Source organism: Neomonachus schauinslandi, chromosome 8 (assembly GCF_002201575.2).
Source record: "Neomonachus schauinslandi chromosome 8, ASM220157v2, whole genome shotgun sequence".
Taxonomy (NCBI): domain Eukaryota; kingdom Metazoa; phylum Chordata; class Mammalia; order Carnivora; family Phocidae; genus Neomonachus; species Neomonachus schauinslandi.
Window position 1 is genome coordinate 69,190,733 of NC_058410.1, and position 22,602 is coordinate 69,213,334.

General features: G+C 45.6%; 1 protein-coding gene across 1 annotated transcript in view; it reads left to right on the forward strand.

The window, feature by feature from the left end:
* Window positions 1-22,602, forward strand: part of BACH2 (BTB domain and CNC homolog 2) — a 73,287-nt gene that overhangs the window by 36,608 nt on the left and 14,077 nt on the right. The window contains exon 2 of the mRNA XM_021693132.1: window positions 19,829-21,421. Within this exon, the coding sequence (XP_021548807.1) occupies window positions 19,829-21,421 (1,593 nt within the window). The remainder of the gene's footprint in view (window positions 1-19,828; window positions 21,422-22,602) is intronic.

Consider the following 22,602-nt stretch of genomic DNA (forward strand, 5'->3'; position numbering starts at 1 on the left):
TTATTTAGCACCTATTTTATACCAAGTGAATATGAAAATAATTTGAGCAGAATAACAAAGGTCTTAGGATCAGAGGAACAAAAAAAGATCAATGGACTTACAGAGTTGGGTTTTTTTTTTTAATGGAGTACTATGTTCCATTATAAACACTTGTAGAAGTATTTGAATAGAGACAGAAAAGGGGAAAAGGTAGAGGGTGGGAGGGTAACAAAGTTCTTAAAGTCTGTCTAAAGAAGTAAGAATAAAGTGGAAGGATTTCAGCCACTAAGGACAGAACCAAATCAGTCAGGTGTTAAACCAAGATAGTCGCTAGCAAGTAGAAATACAATATTCATTTTTGTTCCTGAATTCTGTTAGCAATTTCTGCCTCTTCAAATTCTTTGGGAAATGGAGAAGTCTGCATCTAAAGCTTTACTTGGCTCTCAGTCAAAGGTCTGCCTCACCCAGAAAACATCTTCAGGAAGCCCAAAATCAGTGGAATTTTTTTCAATGGATAACACAAGCCAATTTTGAGCCTGATTTAAAATTCGCTGTATAAATTCATCCTGGCTTGCTACAGCTGTGAGTGTACTCTCTTTCTATTGCTGACTCTTCCGGTAAAACATACATCCACTCCACTTTCCACACTTCAGATTTCAAGTGGAAGAGAGCTATTTGAAGGCCTCCTCTCAAAACTGACTTACTGGACCTTGTAGAACCTGCTTGAGAAGCTTCCATGAGTATAGATGTGTATGTGCTTACTTTTTAAAAATGATCTTTGATCCAAGAAAATTATAGCGTTTGTATTTATGGGCACACAATTATGCAGTGGGCTTTCTGAAGGCCCTATTATAAACAAGCCGGAGCTCCTATCCCTCTAGTTTTGGGTGTACTCTGTTCCACTAAAAAGATACATATGCTTCATTAAACCAAGATTTATTAGCAAGGCCAGCAGGTGATAATGGAACAGCAATTTTTACATATCAACTTTGACTTGGTTCCCTTAATTGGCAGCAAGGAGAAATATTAAAGGATCTTGCTAACGCAGCACAATGCATGGGAATTAAGAACATCAGGGAATTTTTTTCTTTTGTGATATATTGGGAATCATAAAACCTTGGTCTTAAAATTCATCTGACCCAGCACTAAAGAAATGGGCTATATTTTATCTTTTGTATAGCCTTCCTGTCTAATACAGTGATGCTGATGAGGATTTTAAAAAATAACCTTTATTGAGCATTCACTATGTGCCAGGCACTGCTCCATGCACTTTTTTACATGCTTAACTCACTGACCCTCTAGGATTGCTGCTAATATTACTATTATTATTATCATCATCATCATCATCTCCATATGATGAGGAAACTGAGGCAAGAGAGGTTAATTAATTTGTGCCAAGGTCAGCTCCTAAGTCAAGGAGCCTGGATAGAAGCCTGGGCAGCCTGACTCCCATATCCTTAACCTCTTGCCTGAGAGATAAGAGTAGTAACACTCATTAAAGATGCAGGTGTCTGTGGGTTTTTTTGGTTTTCGTAAGATTTTTTTAATTTATTTATTTGAGAGAGAGAGAGAGCCAGCAGGGGGGAGGAGCAGAGGGAGAAGGACAAGCAGATTCCTCACTGAGCACAGAGCTGAACACGGGGCTCGAGCCCACAACCCTGAGATCAGGACCTGAGCCGAAATCAAGAGTCGGACGCTTAACTGACTGAGCCACTCAGGCGCCCCAGGTGTCTGTGTTTTAAACAGGTGGAAGAATGAGGCCCAGGGCGCCACACCAGTCAGCTGTAGCTTGGAGACAGCCAGTATCTCCATCTCTCGTTCAGGGTTTTCCTGTGACACACAGAAGTCACCATGAGCCTAGCAAGAGAAATTTGCCTTTATGCAAGAAAGAACGAAAAAGATGCTGAAAAAGTTGAAATGTAAAATGATAGCAAAGAGAAAGCACCTGAAATCTGAAATAAATCTTCATTCTTCTTCTTTCTACCCATTGATGATTCCTCAATTCATGCCACTTGATCAAATAAAGACCTTAATATCTAGGTCATCTTGACTTACGTAAGGACTCGATTTTGTCTGGGGCCTCAGTTTTGAGGCATGAGGTGTAAGACATGTTTAAGAAAACAGCTATATAGATTTTATAATAACCCAGTGTGGTAGGTAGAATAATGGCCCCCCAAAGATGTCTGTGTCCTGATCCTCCAAAGCCTATGAGTATGTTACCTTATATGGCAAAAGGGAGTGCAGAAGTGATTAAGTTAAGGATTGAGATGGGGAGATTATCCTGGGTTATCTAGTTGGGTACAGTGTAATCATAAGAGTTCTTATAAGAGGGAAGCAGGAGGGTCAGACTCCCAAGGTCCACTTTGAAGTCTGACGTCCATTTGAGTGATGATGGAAGAGGTGTCTAGAGGCCCAGGCAGGCTCTGGCCACAGAACTGGTCTGTTGCTCCACAATTATCATAAAAATCAATGAACAGGGTCTGGAAGGAAGGTTGCCTTTTCCCCATCTCTGACCATAGCTATTTTCAGCAAGTCATCTCGTTTTATTAGTTCATCTATTTTCCATTCATCTTTATTTTAAAATAAAACGGACATCTCACATTCTGTAGGAACTATCACCTCTTTCTTATTGGCCAGGCCAGAATGATCTATTGGGCAAGTTCGCTGTTCTTAAAAATCCTACATCATGCCGTGGCTAAAACAACTGACTGGCATCAGTGGTTGTCTTCCTTTAAAGAAAGCTCCAGGCTACAGAATTCGGATTCATATCCTCCTCAGTAATTTATGACCCTGAATCCCAAACTACCTTGGTTACACCTCTGATCCTTTACACAATTCCCATCCTATCAGTCATGTGGTAAAGTGTCCCACATGACTCCTACTGGAACCCTCCTTTTGCCAGTGTGGGACCCAGGCTCTGGCCTCAGTTGGTTGGTTAGAGGCAGCGTGGCCCTTTGTATATGATTCTCGGTCTGTGCTCTCGCACTTCAGCAACTCAGCCCCCTCCCAGTCTCTCTGCTCTGTCTGCACCTCCCTTCTACGGCCACTACCCACACTCCGGCCACAGCTGGTGCTTGCCTGGACTTCTGTGACCAGCCTGCCCCCCCTGCCCAGGTTGCCCCCCAGCTGTGGCTAGAGTAATCTCCCCAGTACTCCTGCTCGGCAGACCCCAGTGGCTCTTGATTGCCGGCCGGCCTCCCGGGTGTGACGTAGCCTGACTGTGCGGCCCTCACCCCTGCTCACCTGTCCAGTGTCACCTGTGGCCACCCCAGCACCCCTCCCCCAGCTGAACTCCTGCCTCACCGCCCTGGGTGCTGGATTTGCTCATGTGTCCGCGTATTCCTTTTCTGCCACGTGCAGCACCAGTGCCCACCCACTACCTGGCTAATCCTCCCTTGGGCCTCCATTTCTATCTTACTTCCTCTGAGGTAGGTGCCGCTTCGCCAGCCCCTGGACCTCCCCCATTGCAGCTCTTACCTGTGTTGTCATTACCTGTCAACTTGTCTCTGGCCCATCCGCCTAGCACATCTCAGGCTGGGCACCCTTTCTTCCTTATTCACTGTTTATTCTCCCAGCACCTAAGACTATGGAACCACGGGAGGTAGTCAGTACGTGTTTAAGGGAATAAAGCGAACTGTATCCTGTATTGCAAAGGTGGCCCCCAGCAGCACCTTGTAGAGTGAGTTCGGTGGGGGAAGGCGCCTGGTCTCTCTGCCTCAAACTGGATGACACAGCCTCCTCAGGCTACAAACCCCACCCAGCTAAGTACTGTCGTAGAACTGAGATTTGCTCGTCTCTACATGAGGCTGCCTGCTTGCCATTTTGATGCATTTGCTCCCATATCACCGTGGGGCAAAGGGGAGCTAAGAGGACAAGGGATGGTAGCTCGAAAGTGTTATTAATTGCTGACAGACTTAGCAGTTCATAAAGTCACAATGATGATCGAGGACAAATAAGAACAGATCAAACGGCCTTTTAGGTCTGCATTCAATATAATCAGCTAAAGGTTTCTTCTGTGTGATGAACGAATAAGAGGTCCCAAGTGCCCCCTTTTTCCCCCTAAAAAGTACACCATTCAGATTCTACATATATTTTTTGAGGCAATTTGCTTCTCTTTGCCTTGCTCTCTTTCTATGACTTGCCCTGCAACCCAGATCTATATAAGTATCTTGCGTTCTTGTGCTCCCTCTCCTGGTCTTTTCTGTCTCTCAGTAAGACCGTGTTCCTAGCACCATGCACCCCTCAGGTGGGGGCTTGGCATGTTCACAAAGAAGCTAACAGCGCTGCAGGGCTTGTTGTAAGATCCATGGGGGGCCAGAACCAGATTCACTTCTTTGTTGTTTGCAGTCCAGCTTGACTAAGTGAAAAAGGGCCATCCTGGCACAGAAGAGAAATGTGCCTGGCATCCTTTTTGAGAAATGAAATGCTCTCCAGAAAGAAAAAAACAAAGTGTAATAAAAAGCACTTGATAGTACATTTTTGAAAATATTCCTCCCTGGAGATGTACAGATGCATGGAGGATGTGCCCTATCAGTTAGCAGTGCTAATTACCTAATTATCTGGTCAGGTGCAATAAAAAGCCCCTTTGACATTCTGTTCCCTCCATATGCCAGCTCAAGTGTTCTGGTATCTGCTCTGTGACCGTGGTGAGGGGCACACCGTATTCTCTTCCCACCAAGAGTAAGAATGTGGGATGGTCTTCACAGCTGGCTCGGGCGGTGCTTTGTGTCGGGGGCACAAAGCTGGGAACAGGGCAGTGCAAGGTCCTACCACAGAGCGAGCAGGATGACGCTCCCTCGAGAGGGTGACCAGACCTCACCTGGCCTCCTTGGCTCCCGGCATCCCCTGGAGCTGCCTCTGAGCTCTGATCCTGCCCAACTCTTTCTCCGGTTGCAGTCGCTTCTGAGACATTTCATAATTTTACCCATTTACCTTATGTTCTTTTTTTTTTTCCATTTGACTTTCTGAAATAGCATCCCAGCAAAGTATGTCATTTCTCCTACTTTAGTGTAAAAGAGGATTTTGATTTTGCTTTTTCTCAAGCCCATCTCGAAGAGCGCACACCTCTAAAACTGCTATTCTAACTTAACATGCTAAGGAAGAACCAGTTTTGCTCAACCACTTAACACTCCCAGCCTTCATTCCCAAACCAGCTCCTGTCTTGTTCCCTCTGTCCTGCGGGATGGTGGCTGTGTCCTCTCCTGAAGCCCCATCTGTTTTGCCCTAAGGTTTTCTTCCGCACGCTGTCAGCCTCTTCCCAACGCATCATTTCTTTTTCTCCCACGGTGCTCCCTTTTATGGGGTGCATTTGAAGTTTCATTTAGATGGGGTGGAAGGCACTGGTTGGTCTTAAGTAGAGAAGAGTGTTAAATCCTAGGTATTTATGGAAGTTCCTTTCCTAGAAGGCCACGAGGCTGTTTGTGAAGGACCACAACATTTGGAGAGCAAAGGTTGACTCGCATGGGTCCTGGGCTGTCCTATCTTCCAGCCTGCTCCCGTCCAAGCTTAGTGCCCTTCGACAGCCCATGCTGATCCCTCTTCTCTCCAAGTCTGAGGTACAGGAGTCTCAACCATGTGGAATTTAGCATTTACTTGTTCTCCAGCTATGGATAGTGCACTGTGAGCTTCTCCAAGGTAAAACTATATTTTTTGCTTCTTGCAAATTCACCCCAGCGCCCAACAAAGCAAATGCTCAAGTAAATGTTTTTGGATTGCTGATTGAGTAGCATCTTTTTTGTGCAAGAAACATAGTGTGTACACAGAACACTCATGGCTCCAGCACTTCTCCGTGATCTAATTGTTTCCTCTTAGTTAACCTTTTTTGAACTCTTTCATCTGATTGACATGAAAATGTCACCTTTTGTTATTCCTTTATCAATGTGTGATGTTGCCTCCTAGAAAAAATAACCAACTTATCTTCATAATGCAGATATTTAACAGATTTTATTAGTGTACATGTAGATGACATATGAAAAGTATAAGACTTCGTACTTGACTTTCAGGAATTTTTTTTAATAGTGATTGGTCATATGGATTAATTTTTTTTATTAACTTATTTTTTTAAGTAGGCTCCATGCCCAGCATGGGGCTTGAACTCACAACCCTGAGATTAAGCATCATGTGCTCTACCGACTGAGCCAGCCAGGTACCCCGATTTTCAGGACTTTCTAATCAAGATAGGCACAATGGAACATTTAGATGACAATGCAAAATAACACTTACGTGATGAAATGCCAGGACTGGTTATTTATAAGCGGCAGCTATTGTCCAAGTCAGGAATGGGGTCCGGTTAAATCGCCACCTCCTTTGCAAGGGTTTCTCGTGGCCCTTGCATTCCATATTGATGGACACCCCCCACCCCGGTCCTTCACAGCTATCATGGGTACAATTGGAATTGGTGAAACAAAGTGAAGAGTGCATCCAGGCAGTGAGCATAGCCTGAGCAAATGCTAGAAGGCAAGAGAAAGGCTGGCAGTCTGGCTCAAGAGGACAGAAAACTAGAAATGAGACGAAAAAGGGAATCAGTCTGGGGGAAATCTGGAAGCCAGACAGAAGAGAATTAAGTTTGCTCTCTAAAGCAGGGGCTTGCTGCTTGAAACATAGTCCATGTCAGGAACATCCCCCCAAAGTCTCTCCAGCCTCTCTCCCTGTGATTGATGATCCAGAGAGATCATGGAGGTGCAGGGGAGAGGAGAGATGGTATCAACAGCAAGAAGGAAAGGTGTTTTCTTTTGCTTTGAGTCTTGGTACTTTTACCACAGTGGTGACCTAGAGATTCTTAAGCCCTGGCCTCCTACGCTTGTTAAAGAAAGAAATGATGATGCCATCCAGACACCTGCTAGCTTAGTTGGGGTTTTCAGAGCTACCCCACTCTGGAAGGCTGCTGGTAATGTGCAGTGGATGGGCTCTACAATCCTTCCTCCCATGAGCCAAATAGTTCCTGCTGGAATAGTGCAAGAAAACTGGAGGGCTTGTTTTCTAGTATGGTTTGGTAGGTTTCTGACTTCCAACTTCAGTGACTAAAAGCCCATCAAAATACTGGAATACCCCCAGGTACTGTAGATGCCTCAACTCACATCTTTAAAGGTATGCTCAGGAGTGGTTTGATTCACCCAAAACAAGAACGCCTGGTATTCTTGAGATTTGGTATTTGTCGAAAACCAAAAGTTCGTTTTCAGAATGTTTGGATATCTTTATTTTTAGTAGAAAAAGGTGTTTTTCTAGTTAGGAGTTGTAAGTAAAGAGGTCTTTCATAACAGTTCGAGCCACATTCAAAATAGATGTCCCAGAACAGACTCCACGGTGCACCTTCTGGATGCAACTATGACTTATTTCCTTTTCTCGCCAACCCCCAAGTCAGCGTGGAAAGTGTGTTTCAGCCCTACAGGAACTGGACACAACCAACGAGACGTTGGAAATTTCTGCCTCCCCTGCTTCAGCAGCCAGGCTGCCGGAGATGACACCGTTGTCAAAAACAGGACCGTGCCCTCATGCCCCAGCTTTCTGAAGTCCCGAACACACTGCTCTTCTCAGCAAAGGCCAACTCCCAGTCCTCTTTGATGTCATTTGCCAGCCTGGCAAGCCTGTGTCCCAGGAAAGGCTGCGGAAGGCTACAGGGCAGGAGCCCAACAGATCAGGCCAAACCCACAGTCGCGGCCACGCAGATGGACTGAATCAGCTCCCTCTCCATTCCCTTCCCTGATGACAGGAATCGCCTAGAGAAAAGATGAGAACTCGGGAGGGAGGGGAAGTGGCTGAGGGACAACCCTGACTTCGTGCTCCTATCCAGGAGTGTGGTGCTGTCTCATTCAGTCTCTGCAACCCCAGGCTGCTGCAGGGCTGTGCTTTCGGTCCGCTAGTCCAACAGCCCCAGCGGCAGCCACTGTCCCATTCACAGATGGGGGTTTTGTGTTGACGGCCCCTGTTTAAATCCTCACAGAGCACAGATGGCGCCGGCATTGCATCAGCATTAACTCTTCTCCGTTGGCAGAGCCCATCGTAGAAACAGGAGAAGGGAGGAGAAATCAGAGTGTACCGTCCCTTTGGCAGAAAGTCTGGTTTCCATATATGCACTTACCCTGACTTACGGTAGAGCCTTGGTTAACACAGTCAGTGGGCCTCGGCTTCTGTTATACGGTGATTAGTTAAGATGGACTTAGATGAAGGAACTAAAAACTATAGAAATACTATTATTGCTGTTGTATATGCCATGCCCATAAGGCAAAATCCGCAGTTTTGTTCCTTCCCGGAGCCCCAGTAACACCCACTTCCCTTGCAAAGGCAATGAAGAAGGCATTGAGAAGATGATATACATCTTTTTAGAATTTTTAATGTTTGCGTTTCAAAAGCCCTTCAAGTATGTGATTTCTTCAGCACGTCCTGGTTTATTCCTATTTTGCAAATGAAAGGGGAAAATGGCAGCAGAGTGTCTCAAGTTGTCAGGATCGAATTACCTTCCTTACTAAAGACCAATGGTCCTCCCTTGATGGCACTGGGTCCTCATTCATGGCTATTGGAGTATTAGTGGAGTGTAAACCCACTTGCACCAGAGGTCAACTAGAAAATAACATTTTCCATAAGAAACATGTGATCTGTCAGTTCTTCAGTTTTGATTTCAGATGGAAAATATGACTTCAGTTCTTGAAGAAAAAAAATCCCTAACCGGGCTTGACAGATGTCTTCAAATATGTGATGGGCTGTCATGTGAAGGAAGGATTCAAATCGTCTGCTTGCCCTGGTGGGCATTACTAGGGTTAGCCAATTCAGTTCAACTAATAGTTATAAAGAACCTGCAGTGCATAGGGCTCATGCTTTAAACTGAAAGTGGTCAGAGAAGGAGGGAGATGAATATCCTGCTAAACTCATGACATCAATTATTGCAGAAGCAAGCAGGTTTGACATTGATGTAAAAGTGTGAAGTATTGGGTGAATCATTGGCTAAACCAAGGAGAAGGGGAAGAAAGAAGCAGTACTTAAAGTCTCCAGTGTCTATCCATCAATGGGTGAAGCAGGAGTAATTAAAAAATTGGAGATTACTGCCAGGGTGATAAATAGAATTTCTTAGTAACCCAGTGAGCAAGAGGACATCACACTGAAATATGGCTGTGAGATGGAACTCCATATTTACAAAATTAGAGCAAAGGAGAAGCATGATGTAGAACTTCAACTATATGAATAGCTACCAGAATTCTCTTCAACTAAGAAAAGAATACCTGAGTAGTTATTGATTTGCCATATTGGCAGTTTCACCGCCAAAAGGGTAGAGAGTACAAGAGTAGAATTGCTATTTTGGTTCTAATACTGACTGACTAAAAGGAATTGACAGGAGTACACATGAGAGGATCCTTAGAAGAAGGAGATATCATCTTAGAGAATGTGCAAGTCAAAGAGGACATTTTGCACAATCTGAAATATTCCAACACATTTTTTATTGCAATAAAAGAAAACCCAACATGAAATTGATCATCTTAACCATTTTTTTAAAGATTTTATTTTATTTATTTATTAGAGAGAGAGAGTGAGAGAGAGAACACAAGAGGGGGTAGGGTCAGAGGGAGAAGCAGACTCCCTGCCGAGCAGGGAGCCCGATGCGGAACTCAGTCCAGGGACTCCAGGATCATGACCTGAGCCGAAGGCAGTCGCTTAACCAACTGAGCCACCCAGGTGCCCCTTCTTAACCATTTTTAAGTGAACTCTACTGATGTCCATCAAACATTCATCTTACCTAAAATCGTTCACATTGCTATGAAACAGATCTCCAGAACTCTTGTCATCTTGCAGATCTGAAACTCTGTACCCATTAAACAATAATCCCCCCTTTTCTCCTTGACCCCAGCCCCTGGTAACCACCATTCTATTTTCTGTATCTATGAATTTAACTACCTTAGATACCTTGTATAAGTGGAATCTTACAGTATTTGTCTTTTTGTGACTGGCTCATTTTACTTAGCATTATAACCTCAAGATGTATCCATGTTGTAGTATATGATAGGATTTCTTCCCTTTTTAGAACTGCACAATATTCCATTGTATACCATCTTTGTATACCATATTTTGCTTTTCCATTCATCCACCAATGGACATGTAGGTTTAAACAGACAAGGAAAATAAATGTATGGCTCTGTTCAGAGGAGAAGGCAAGAAAACCAACAGCCGGTCTTGGGGCTGACCATTTCAGTGTGGAGGATGACAAAGAGTCCAGAGTTACCTCCATATTGTGTTTCAAGGAGAATGTCTATTAGATGGAAAAGTAAGATGAACTTGGAAAAAGGAATGTAAACCCCAGGCAGATGAACACTAAGAAAACACCCAAGCTCCCAGTGTGGATGAAGTAAAGCCCCCAAACTACAGGAAAAAAAAATTAGACATGATTAAGGAACATCTTATTATGGTCAAAATCTTTGAAGAATTGCAGAACCTAGGAAAGCATCCGAAGTCTGGATGGAAATCAGAAAATGACATAATTTTCAAAAAAAAAAAAAAAAAGGAAGGAAGTAGATCTTAAAAAATTGGCTGAAGAGCAATTTGTATAATAGGAATAATAGGAATGATTTATCTGGACAATAAATCTGAATATTGAGACGTCTATACTCTTGGGTCAAAAAAATCGATTTTGCAAGATTAAGATGGACACATGGCTTATCAGTAACATGTGCTGAAAAAAAAAAGCTCAGAGATGTTCATTGATAGTGCCAGTGACAATGAAATAAATCTTAGTTGGCATTCCTAGAAAATAGGATCTCAACTGAGGAGGTGATAGTTCTGTCCTCCATACCAGTGACTAGAGTATTTACTCAGTCCAGATCTCCTGCTGGGGATGCAGTCAAACTCAAGATCGTTCAAAGGAGAGCAGTGAGGAGGGTAAAAGGGCTCATAACTGGTTAGGTTTCTAGGATGGGAATTTTGGCTTGATATGAAGAACTTAGAGGGCTCTGATGAGGGACTGAGTTTCTCACACCTGAAGACTTAAAAAATGTTTTGTGTTTTCTGGTAGAAGATCAAGTGGTTGATGGTTGGTTTGAAATGACTAGAAGGGTTGAGGAGGTAAAACCAAACCTTGACTCAAGAGAATTCTGGTCTAGGAAGAACACTGGTTTCCTGAATGGGGAACGGGTCATTTAAAATGGAAATTAGGTAATTTTTTAAAATCTTCTTTTAAAAAATAATTTTCGGTTGGAGGTGGTTTTTCAAATGAAACTATAAACCTAGATGCAGGTTTTACTACTTCATTACCAGTGAGTGGGATGCTTTTCACTTTCATTTTACACTGAAAAATGTAAAAAAAGTTACTACTATTTAATACCTATTTTAGGATCTACACTTATACTGAAATTAGATTTTTTAAAATTATTCCATGAATTTCATTATGTAATCTTTCAGAAGGGAGATTTCCTGTTTTCATTGTATACTTTTAGAGTAAATATGAGTACAGTACTTTATATGTGTATCATATATAAATTTTGCCTGTCACTTACCTGAGAAATATAACCATGTATACCTGAATGAGAAAGGAGCAGGAGAGTTGAACTCTACAGTCAGAATACTTGAGCTAAACCCTGGTTGACCAGCTGTGTGACTTTGGGAAAATCCCTTCACCTTTCTGGGCTTTCTGGGCTTCACCTTTTTTGGCTTCCTTGTCTGTAAAATGGATGAGGATTGAGTCAGGGAAACAGAAACGATGCCAGGTGTTTCAAACAGGGGATATAAAACAAGGAATTGGTTACACAGGTGTTGGAAAACTGGAAGAACAGAAAGGGGAAGGAGAATCAACTCAGTGATTGGGGCGCCTGGGTGGCTCAGTCAGTTAAGAGTCTGCCTTCCGCTCAGGTCATGATCTCAGGGTCCCGGGATGGAGTCCTGTGTCGTCAGGTTCCCTACTCAGTGGGGAGACTGCTTCTCCCTTTCCTGCTCCTTCTGCTTGTGCTCCTCTCTTTCTCTCTCTCTCTTAAATAAAATCTTAAAAAAAATTAACTCAGTGATTAATGATTGTAGGAAGCAGCTACAACTACCACTCCTAGGGCCAGAGGGGACCTATGAGCCTAGAGAAGGAGCTGATGCTTCAGGAGCTGCACCTGTGGAGGAGACAGCCCTTACCAAAAACTCCAGCAGGGAGTCAAGGATGCAGCCTCCTCCAGAACACACCACCAGGGAAGGAAAGAAAGAACAAGAAACAGAAGGAACCACAGCTTCTTTCCTCCCACTTTCCGATATCCCACCAGTGCCCCCTATTGGCAGAATCCAATAATAAGTCAACCAGCAAAGAAGCCTGAGAAATGTACTCTACTAGCATTACAGAGGGGAACAGAAAAATAATTGGCATGAGGCCAAGAGACAATATAAATAAGTAGCATATGAGGTTATAATGTCAGACTAAAGTAAATTAAAGGGGCACCTGGGTGGCTCAGTGGGTTAAGCGTCTGCCTTCGGTTCAGGTTACGATCCCAGGGTCCTGGGATCGAGCCCAGCATCGGGCTCTCTGCTCAGCAGAGAGCCTGCTTCTCCCTTTCTCTCTGCCTGCCACTCTGCCTACTTGTGCTCTCTCTCTCTCTCTGTCAAATAAAGAAATAAAATCTTTAAAAAAAGTAAATTAAATTATAGAAGTCAAAGTTACTGGTTGGTCAGAATTATTTATATTTTCCCTGTTTGTAGTAATGTTACTTTAAGACATAGATGGCAATAGATAGGTGGATGGATAAATAAACAGATACATTGATAAATAGATTTAGTTCTGAGCTGAACAATTTCTGAATAACTTTCATGGAAGTTTTTCTAATTAAAAAAAGTTTATATTTAGGGGCGCCTGGGTGGCTCAGTCAGTTAAGCGTCTGCCTTTGGCTCAGGTCATGATCCCAAGGTCCTGGGATCGAGCCCCACATCGGGCTCCCTGCTCAGTGGGGAGTCTCCTTCTCCTTCTGCCCCTCCCCCTGCTCATGCTCTCTCTGTCTCTCACTCTCTCTCAAATAAATAAAATCTAAAAAAAAAAAGTTTGTTTAGTGCACGATTTAGGAAAAACTACAAGATATATGTTTCTGCAAACCCTTGTGACAGGAATCGTTACAGTGAAAATGTGGATTATTGTAGGATCCTTCCTCAAGAGTTCCCAGGAATTAATTTCAGGGAATCTGAGTCCATGAACGGACTCCAGTCTGAGATCATGACTCTTAATTATGGGGACTCATAGAGTCTCCTCTGAGTGGACTCCAGTCAGGTCTTTGTTCACTGAACCTACCTGATTTCCCTTTTTGAACCAACCAGAAAGTACCTTAGTAGGCTGACCATGTATTTCCAGGATACCCCATGATCCTGCTGGTGACCACTGACCTATGCTGCTGACCCCAGCAGCCATGCCAGCTAGGCTTTGGAGTTTAACTGTAATAGAGTTCCACTGTTTGGATGGCGTCTCCCCCGCTAAAATCAGGGAGCCCATTTCAACTGCAGGGGCTAGGGCGCACGCACGCACATATTGACAGGGCCATATTCATAGGCACACAACCTGTGTAGGGCCCCATGCTCAGAAGGACCCTGTACTTAGTTTAATGTTCTTCTATTCCTGAAAATCATGTAGCCAGTTTGGGTGGTGGGTTGGAGGAGGGCAGTTGTGAATAGAGGCCCAGAAAAGGTCTCGAAGATAAATTGGCATTGGAGGAAGAGCCAGAAGGAGAGGAGGGAGTGAACCATACCATTCTTTGACTTATTCTGATGAACTTTAGCTCAGCCTTCAACATTCAAGGCAAAGGCACCTTTTCCAGGAAGGCTTACACTGATGCCCTGAGCAGTTACTGCCGCCAGCTTGGTCCTCCCTTAGCACTCTTTAAAAACCTGTTACATGCTTAGATTACACTGTAGACCTTTGTATTAAACATCTGTCTCCCTGGTCGCCCTCTTAGCTCCCTGGAGAAAGCAACTATTTTTAATCGTTTCTGTAATAACTGCAACAATAATCGTTGTTACTCAACGCCAGACCCTGTTGCAAAGGTTTTACCACAAGACAGGCACTGTTGGTATCCCTGTCTTACAGTTGGAGAAACTGAAGAACAGAAAAGTTAAGTAACCAGCCCAAGTTACCCAGCTGGTACATAGTAGAGCTGGGATTTGAATCTCAGAAAGCCGGTTCCTTCAGTTCTCACACAGTACACAGCGTGTGCCCAGTAATGGTTGGTGAAGGAATGAATGAATGAAAGAAAAAGTAAAAAATAGTGACTAAATAATCAGGTAGAGAATCTCAAGGAGCAGATTTACAAATAGGAGAGGAACTTTATATTGTGGCTGCAGACCCAAATTCAAGCCTGCACATGGGAGAAAAGACAATTTTATGCTTTTAAGCCACATTTACTAGCACAGATAATTAACTTTATTTAGAAAAAAAACACTATATGAAATTATATACTTATATGTATAAATCAACTTAAATGTTTATTTTTGTTGTTGTTACTTTGGGAATGGAAACAAGATTGGTTTCTCTGGCTCTATTTTTAGCTAAATTAATACTAAAATGACCAGAAGCTTTGTTGAAAGAGTGAAGTTAATTAATTTAACAAATACATCCAGATGCAAGTGTAATATGCTTGTATAGCATGCTGCTTTGGGGAGAAATGTATGATAATATGGATATTGATTATAGAAAATTAAGATTAGGGGTCCCTGGGTGGCTCAGTCGGTTAAGCGCCTGCCTTCGGCTTGGATCATGATCCCAGGGTCCTGGGATCAAGTCCCGCATTGGGCTCCCTGCTCAGCGGGAGGCCTGCTTCTCCCTCTCCCACTCCCCCTGCTTGTGTTCCCTCTCTCGCTGTGTCTCTCTCTGTCAAATAAATAAATAAAATCTTTAAAAAAAGAAAATTAAGATTAGAAGTGACATGTCATTGCCAAGTCAGTCTCCCTTCTGCAGAATCGGATGCAGTGCAGTGTGGGGGTGGAAAGGAAGAGTGAGTTGTCCCCAGTGTTGTTTTCTTTGACAAGTGCCTTGCTGTGCAAATAGAACCCAGAGGGATGGCCGTGGCTCAGTGTATTAAAAAGCCCATCTAGCATATCTTTGTTCCCGTCGTCTTCCCAGCCCCTGCCATGTATATAAGAGATCGGGCTTCATCGGGCAAGTATGCATGATATGGTTGAAGGTAAAAGATTCTGTGTTTTGTAAGGCTGTAGTTAAGCAGCCTTGAGAAGTGTGCCATCCCTCCCCTGGAAAACAGTCCCGAGAGCTTCTCATTCATCTGATCAGCCTCCTGCAGATGAGCTCAGTGCTACAACCGCGTGTATGTCCTGCGAGAACCAACTGAGAAGACCTTGGCTTAAGTAGAGAATGCTGCTCCAAGTCTCCTAAAAATTCCCAAGCCCTGTTTTCAATAGACACCTGAAGCCCACCTGCCCGATCCCTGTAATAATCCAGAGCGAGGAAACTGTTAGATGTTTCCTTTCAGGGGCTCTCTCCAGCAGCAAACCTGGTACCTCAGGAGAGGGAGCTTTGCAAACAGCACCCAAACGTGCCCCGCACCAGCTCAGTGTTCCATCAGTTCATCTTCCTTTCACCAACAGCATAGAGAGGATGCGTGAGAACCCATGGGAACAAAAGGTTAAGGGTCATAGTTTCAGTGGGTCAGATTTTCAACACATTATCCTCATGTGGACTCACACCATAGCACACGGGTACAGTAGTTAGACCTTGTTTCTTTCAGACCCGAAACCCAAAGGTCAAGGCCACTTGCCTTGTGTGTGCCAGCTGCTGGAGAAGGTCATCACCTGCTTGGGAGCAACCAGAGGGCAAGAGAGCTGCGTCTGCTTCCCTCAGAGCAGTGGAACACAGCTCCATTCCCATCAGTGAAATGGAACTGGTTTGCTATTTCTAGCCACTTCATTCCACTTTAACTCTATGACCATTACCTTTTTAAATAGCATTTGTATGGGTCGTTAGTTTTATGTGTGATTCTCCACTTGCCACCCCTTCTTATTTTTCCCATTATCAGAGCCTGACTTGTTAAAAACAGAAAGTAAATAACAATGCAGCCTTGTGATCACGGTGTCATAAACATACAGCTTTCCATTGGTACCTGGATATTTGCTTTCTGAGTACAGTGAGTGAGTTTAAATGATTCCTAAAAATGGAAAGACAGTGCAAGCTACCAAGATGGAGGCTAAATACCAGTATTTACAAAGCCTCTGCCTGATTTGACATGGCCTGCAGGTGTGATGGGCACTTGCTTTCTGTTCTGTGTATTTGGAGTTATCACAGCTGGCCTAAATAGTGTACCAGAGATGGGTTCCTGGGAGGGACACCGAGTGGTTCAGACGTACCCGTTATATCGAAGCAGCTCTTGACCCAGAGTGGACTTAGGGCGATTTCACTGCACTCCAGGTGTCCTGCTTATGAGGGTTCAAGGGATCCCCACAGACCTCAGCAGTCGCCTTCTCTCCTGAACTGGTCGGGATTTCTCAGTTGACAACTAATCATTATGTAATCTTGTGATAGCCTTTCCATTGTTGACTGATGTTGTTACTTGATAATTAACTTTCCATTGTTAAGGTGTATCTACAAAGCTACATTGTAGGTTTCTTGGGCAGAGGGCCTGGTCTTGTACTTACCCGTTCCTTATAGCACTTGGGTTGGAATCCCAGCTCTATGACCTTGAACGAATTCCTTCACCTCCTTGCTTCTGTTTCCTTTGTCTCCAATGCCTGCTTTGCAGTGCATTATGAGAACCAGCTAGCATGGTGCTGGGCACTAAGAGTACTTGGTAGATGGTAACTAGACAAAGCCTTGCACACAGAAACTGAGCAAAAATTTAGCAGAACTGAATATGACCAGGCAGGATTTAAACTCGTGTGAGGGGAGAACTAGTTATGGACTCTTGAAATTTCATGGTGAAGACACCATTTCCTCTGACCTTGAACTTGAATGACAGTTTACAATCCTGTTTTTAATCATGACTCTTTAATGATCATTTCAAGCTCATCATGTCTCCTCAGCCCAAAAGGATCGGTGATGTGATTTGGGATGTGGAGACTGTGCTCATTGGCATCCTCAGTCCCACTCATACATTTTCGCATCAGCTTGTCCCTGCATGGAGAGGCGTGTTCTCCAGCTCCTTGTAGCCATGTGGCAGGTGGCAATGCCCATGACTGATCTAATCATCCCCAGGGGTGTTCCTGGCTTCTCTAGGAATTTTCTTTAAAAGCAGCTATAGTGGGGGACAGTGTCAGGACTTATTGAGACCAATGGCATTGAAATAAAAAGGGAATGACCATAAGGGAAGACTTTATAAAAAATATAAATGACATTGAGGTGAGTTTCCCCCATTTCCCATATGCTGAGCACATCTACCCAAACTCGAGATATGTGTTTCCATTCAGCACCTGGCAGATTGCGTGGGAGCGGAGCAGAAAATGCTTCCTTATGGAGGGGCCAACGGTGCCTTGATTAGGCCATTCTTCTCTTTGTTGCGCAGTCACATTACAGCGAAGGAATGGGTCATATAACGTTCCCGTGGCTTCCTTTGGTTACTTGTAAATGTGTACTTCCTTGCCTTGCACTCCCTTTGAAAGGTTCCTGGGGGAAAATACATAAAACAGATATAGTAGATACTGCATTAGGTGCATCTATTACCATGTCAGCTTAGTAGGACACAAAGGTAGGTCAGATGAGCTCCGTTTCAATAGTGGTACTGGGGGTTAGGACAAATAAGGACTGTTGCTGTGCCCTGACTGGTCGGTTGGTGTGGTTTATTGGTTTACACAGTGACTCGCTCCAAAAGTAATTTGAGACAATACTCGCCAAACAGACCGTGTTGTTACGTTCTGTACACTGTACTTGTATGTTAGAAGCACAGGTAGACTTACATTTCAGCACCGCACAAGCTTTCATCGGCTGTACACCATGTTAGAGACCCTAATCAGGTGCAGAGTTATAAAGAGAAATGAAGCCATCCCTGATCTGAAGGAGCTTGCTGTCTAACGGTAGAAACAGACCCAATTAAGTATAATAAAAGTCAGATAGCAATGATTGCCCTTGTGGAACTACAATGTGAGTCTAGCGGTCATGTTTTTCTGTTGTGTTCTTTTTTTAAGCAAGTATCTTGGGACTCATTATCTGACAGAGGTTTTTTTTGTTTTTTGTTTTAATTTGGAATTTTATTTAAAGTCCTTCCAAAATACGAACAATTAAAATCCCATTCAGTTATATATCTAAGAAATGTCCCTGGCTGGAAAGAATGCCGCATATAAAATCAGTGCTGCCCTGAAAAATCCAGGGCATTTTCCTCACCCTAGCAATGGGGCTGAGAGGCTGGTATCGTTTGTTCTAAGAGGTTGGGAGACCGCTCCAGGAGAAGGTGATGTCCATGTTGAATCGCAAACAACAGATAGAAGTCTTCACAAGAGTTTTGGCTCTGTGTGCTGCCGTGAATTCAACACATGTGGAAGTCAGCTACAGAGCTGGCCAGTTCAACTTGCTCTGCACCGACGCCCTTAGCAGATATTTTGATATTACTGCTCCTAGAGCTTCCAGCAAGGACCCCGTGATGGCTGCTTTCATTCGATTTGTACACATGATCGGCAGATCTGCCTCCCCTTCCTATGGGATCAGCAGTGTTTGCAAGAACCTAGAAGATGCATGTAGGTTTGCCTACAGGGTGAGGAAGCCTGCCCTGAACACCAGCAAGTTGAATCCCCTCCCATCTGAGAAAACAGTTGGCCTTAGGCAAGGTATTTCTAATTGAGTAAGTCACCCTCAGCGTGTATGGGGGAGTGTACGCGGATGCAAAACCGTGCATAAATAGCACATTTTCAGTCAATAAAATGTAAAGCGTGAGGAGCACCTGACATTAGTAGGCTGAGCTTCTGAAGATTGAGCAGGAAAGGAGACAGCCGCCTGGCAAAGCCGCTGCTCATAATTAGGGAAGGAACAGGCTGTGTCCCGTGCCGCTCAGCAACTTCAACCATTTAAATGGCAGCCAGTTTGTTTAGTTGTGTAACCCCCATTCTTTCTGGGCCAGGAGTTGATTTTGGGGTTGAGAACACTGCTTTGGATTGTCGTCATCTCTGGTATCCCTGTAAGATCAGGTATGACGTGATGACTGAAAAGTCCCATCTGGAAACCCTGATGAATGAGAAAAACAGAAGTTGCTTTCATGTCACTCTTTAACTTGTTAAGTGAGGGAAAACTGTTTTTCAACCCCTGTGGACTTTCAGGTTTTAACAGGCCATATTGCCCCTTTTGCAGTTGCCCAGAAAAAGAATAGAATGCTTGGGCGCCTGGGTGGCTCAGTTGGTTAAGCGACTGCCTTCAGCTCAGGTCATGATCCCGGAGTCCCGGGATCGAGTCCCGCATCGGGCTCCCTGCTCGGCGGGAAGCCTGCTTCTCCCTCTGACCCTATCCCCTCTCATGCTGTTTCTCTCTCTCTCTCTCTCTCTCAAATAAATAAATAAATAAAAATCTTTAAAAAAAAGAATAGAATGCTTTCTTTGGCTCGAGTGAGCTGCAAGTGTCACAGCTCTCCTTACTTGAAGGGCTCTCCACGGGACTGATTGGGAGGGAAATTAATAGGCTTCCCATTGTTACCGTGCATTTTTGCCAGGATATTTCATTAGCGTAAACACTGAGCCCGTTGCCATCTTGTTTAGCCACTTGACCCTGGTGATTTTCAATGCCATGTGCCAGGTGATGAAGGGGAGCAAGGCATGCACGAGACAGGCACTAATTATTGGAGGCAGAAGCATTGCTGACCCAGTGCGAGATTAACTGCTCCTTTGCAGTCTCTATTCTGGGACATTAGCACTGTCTGGTTATCTTGCTTCAGTTGAGGGATTCTGGACAATAGCCGTGCTGATGGTAACGTCGGCAATTTCCCTGTTTGTTTTGCAGGTCACGGCCAGGGGCTTTGGGCCTCTGCTACAGTTTGCCTACACCGCCAAACTATTACTCAGCAGAGAAAACATCCGCGAGGTCATCCGCTGTGCTGAGTTCCTGCGCATGCATAACCTGGAGGACTCCTGCTTCAGCTTCCTGCAGACCCAGCTCCTGAACAGTGAGGATGGCCTGTTCGTGTGCCGGAAGGACACGGCGTGCCAGCGCCCGCACGAGGACCGTGAGAACTCCGCGGGAGAGGAGGAGGAGGAAGAGGAGGAGACGATGGACTCCGAGACGGCCAAGATGGCGTGCCCCAGGGACCAGATGCTTCCAGACCCCATCAGCTTTGAGGCCACCGCCATCCCAGTAGCCCAGAAGGAAGAAGCTTTGCTGCCCGAGTCCGATGTGCCGGCCGACACCAAGGAGAGCTCCGAAAAGGACGCGTTAACGCAGTACCCCAGATACAAGAAATACCAGCTTGCATGTACCAAGAATGTCTACAATGCATCATCACACAGTACCTCAGGTTTTGCAAGCACATTCAGTGAAGAGAACTCTAGCAACAGCCTCAAGCCGGGGCTTGCCGTGGGGCAGATTAAAAGTGAGCCGCCCAGTGAAGAGAACGAGGAAGAGAGCATCACGCTCTGCCTGTCCGGAGATGAGCCTGACAGCAAGGACCGAGCGGGTGATATCGAAATGGACCGGAAACAGCCCAGCCCCGCCCCCGGCCCCGCCCCCGCCGCCGGGGCCACCTGCCTGGAGAGATCCAGGAGTGTGTCCTCCCCCTCCTGTTTAAGGTCTCTGTTCAGCATAAAAAATAGTGTGGAGTTGTCTGGCCTGCCCAGTACCTCTCAGCAGCACTTTGCCAGGAGTTCAGCGTGCCCTTTTGACAAGGGGATCACTCAGGGTGACCTTAAAACTGACTACGCCCCTTTCCCGGGGAATTACGGACAGCCCCACCTGGGCCAGAAGGACCCGTCCAACTTCACCATGGGGTCGCCCCTCAAGGGGCCTGGGTTGGAGGCTCTCTGTAAACAGGAAGGAGAGCTGGACCGGAGAAGTGTGATCTTCTCCTCGAGTGCTTGTGACCAAGTGAGCACTGCGGTGCATTCGTATTCTGGGGTAAGCAGTTTGGACAAAGACCTCTCCGAGCCGGTGCCAAAGGGTCTGTGGGTGGGGGCTGGCCAGTCCCTCCCCAGCTCACAGGCCTACGCCCACGGTGGGCTGATGGCTGACCATTTGCCAGGAAGGATACGGCCCAACACTAGCTGCCCGGTGCCGATCAAAGTCTGCCCTCGCTCGCCCCCCTTGGAGACCAGGACCAGGACTTCCAGCTCATGCTCCTCCTATTCCTACGCAGAGGATGGGAGCGGGGGCTCACCCTGCAGCCTCCCTCTCTGTGAGTTCTCCTCCTCGCCCTGTTCCCAGGGAGCCAGATTCCTAGCCACAGAACATCAGGAACCAGGCCTGATGGGAGATGGAATGTACAACCAAGTCCGACCCCAAATTAAATGTGAGCAGTCTTATGGAACCAACTCCAGCGACGAATCCGGATCGTTCTCGGAAGCAGACAGTGAGTCGTGTCCCGTGCAGGACAGGGGCCAGGAGGTAGGGAACCCGCATAAATTCAAGCATGTGATCCACTCTTGCAGTCCTTTATCTGGACTCTACCTGCTGCCCCACTCCCAGATTAAAGGTTCCAGGAAAGGGACTGCCTTCCCCATCCACAGAGGCAGGATGCTTCAGAGTTATTCCAAATTAACCACTTTTGTCCTAGAAGGCACTTGAAATTTGATCTAGATTTCGGTACTCAACAAGCAGAGGGGAGCTGCTTAGTAAAAAAAAAAAAAAAAAGTTCAGTCTAATGCATGAAAGCATGCCCGGGTACTTCAGATCTCCCTTCCTCCTCCCTTTCTCCTTCTCCATCTGCTTTGAAAGGGTGCCGTACTCATCACCCTCATCATGGCGCTGCACCCCTTCAGGGTGAAAGAAAATAGAGAATCACTTTCAAAATTGATTGATTGACACTAGACAGGCCCACAATAACAGGTGCTCGTCCAGCAGCCTTTAAGTTTTCCTTGTCAGCAGGAGTCCCCGGGGCCGTCCTTTGTCCACTGCAGTGCAGGCGACAGACCGCTCCCCCTCCATCCTGGTCCCGGGGGCCCTGCGGGAGCACCCTCGTCAGGCACACACAGCTGTGTAGCGTATCGTGTCCTGAGCTCCCCACCAGTGATGAGAGGTCACTTTGAGGAGGAGTGGGCGTGAGTAGCAGTTCCTGCTCACCCTGAAAGCAAAGTGCTTTCCCGTGCTCTGTAGATAAAAATTCCCGAAGGCTCCCTCCATCTTACCAGTGGTGGGAGATGGAGCAGGAACACCACTAGCCCCACCGTGAGCAACACTCCCATGGCTGAGGAGAGAAAAGAATAGACGGCCCCTCTGCTCCCCTTTCCCTCTGTAACATGAGAGGCCCCTGCAAAGATCTGAGGGAGTCCTGTGTCATGATCTGGCACTGTCTGGCTGATTGACAAGGAACCAACCTGACACTGCCCCCTGGGTCTCAGAGCTGCCTTGGGAGCAGTGGGAGCAGGCCCGGTGAGAAGCCCGTGCCCAGAGAAGCACCTGCTCAGACAAGCCCCTGCTCAGAGCTGCTTAGGCCCGCGCCCTCGGCCCCCGGCTGCGCTCCCGGGGTATCGGCCCCTAGGAAAGCAGGGATGTTAACCCAACCGGACAGCAGAAATGCCACACGGGGTGAGGTGCCTTTTCACAGAGTGATGTGCGGTGGATTCAGC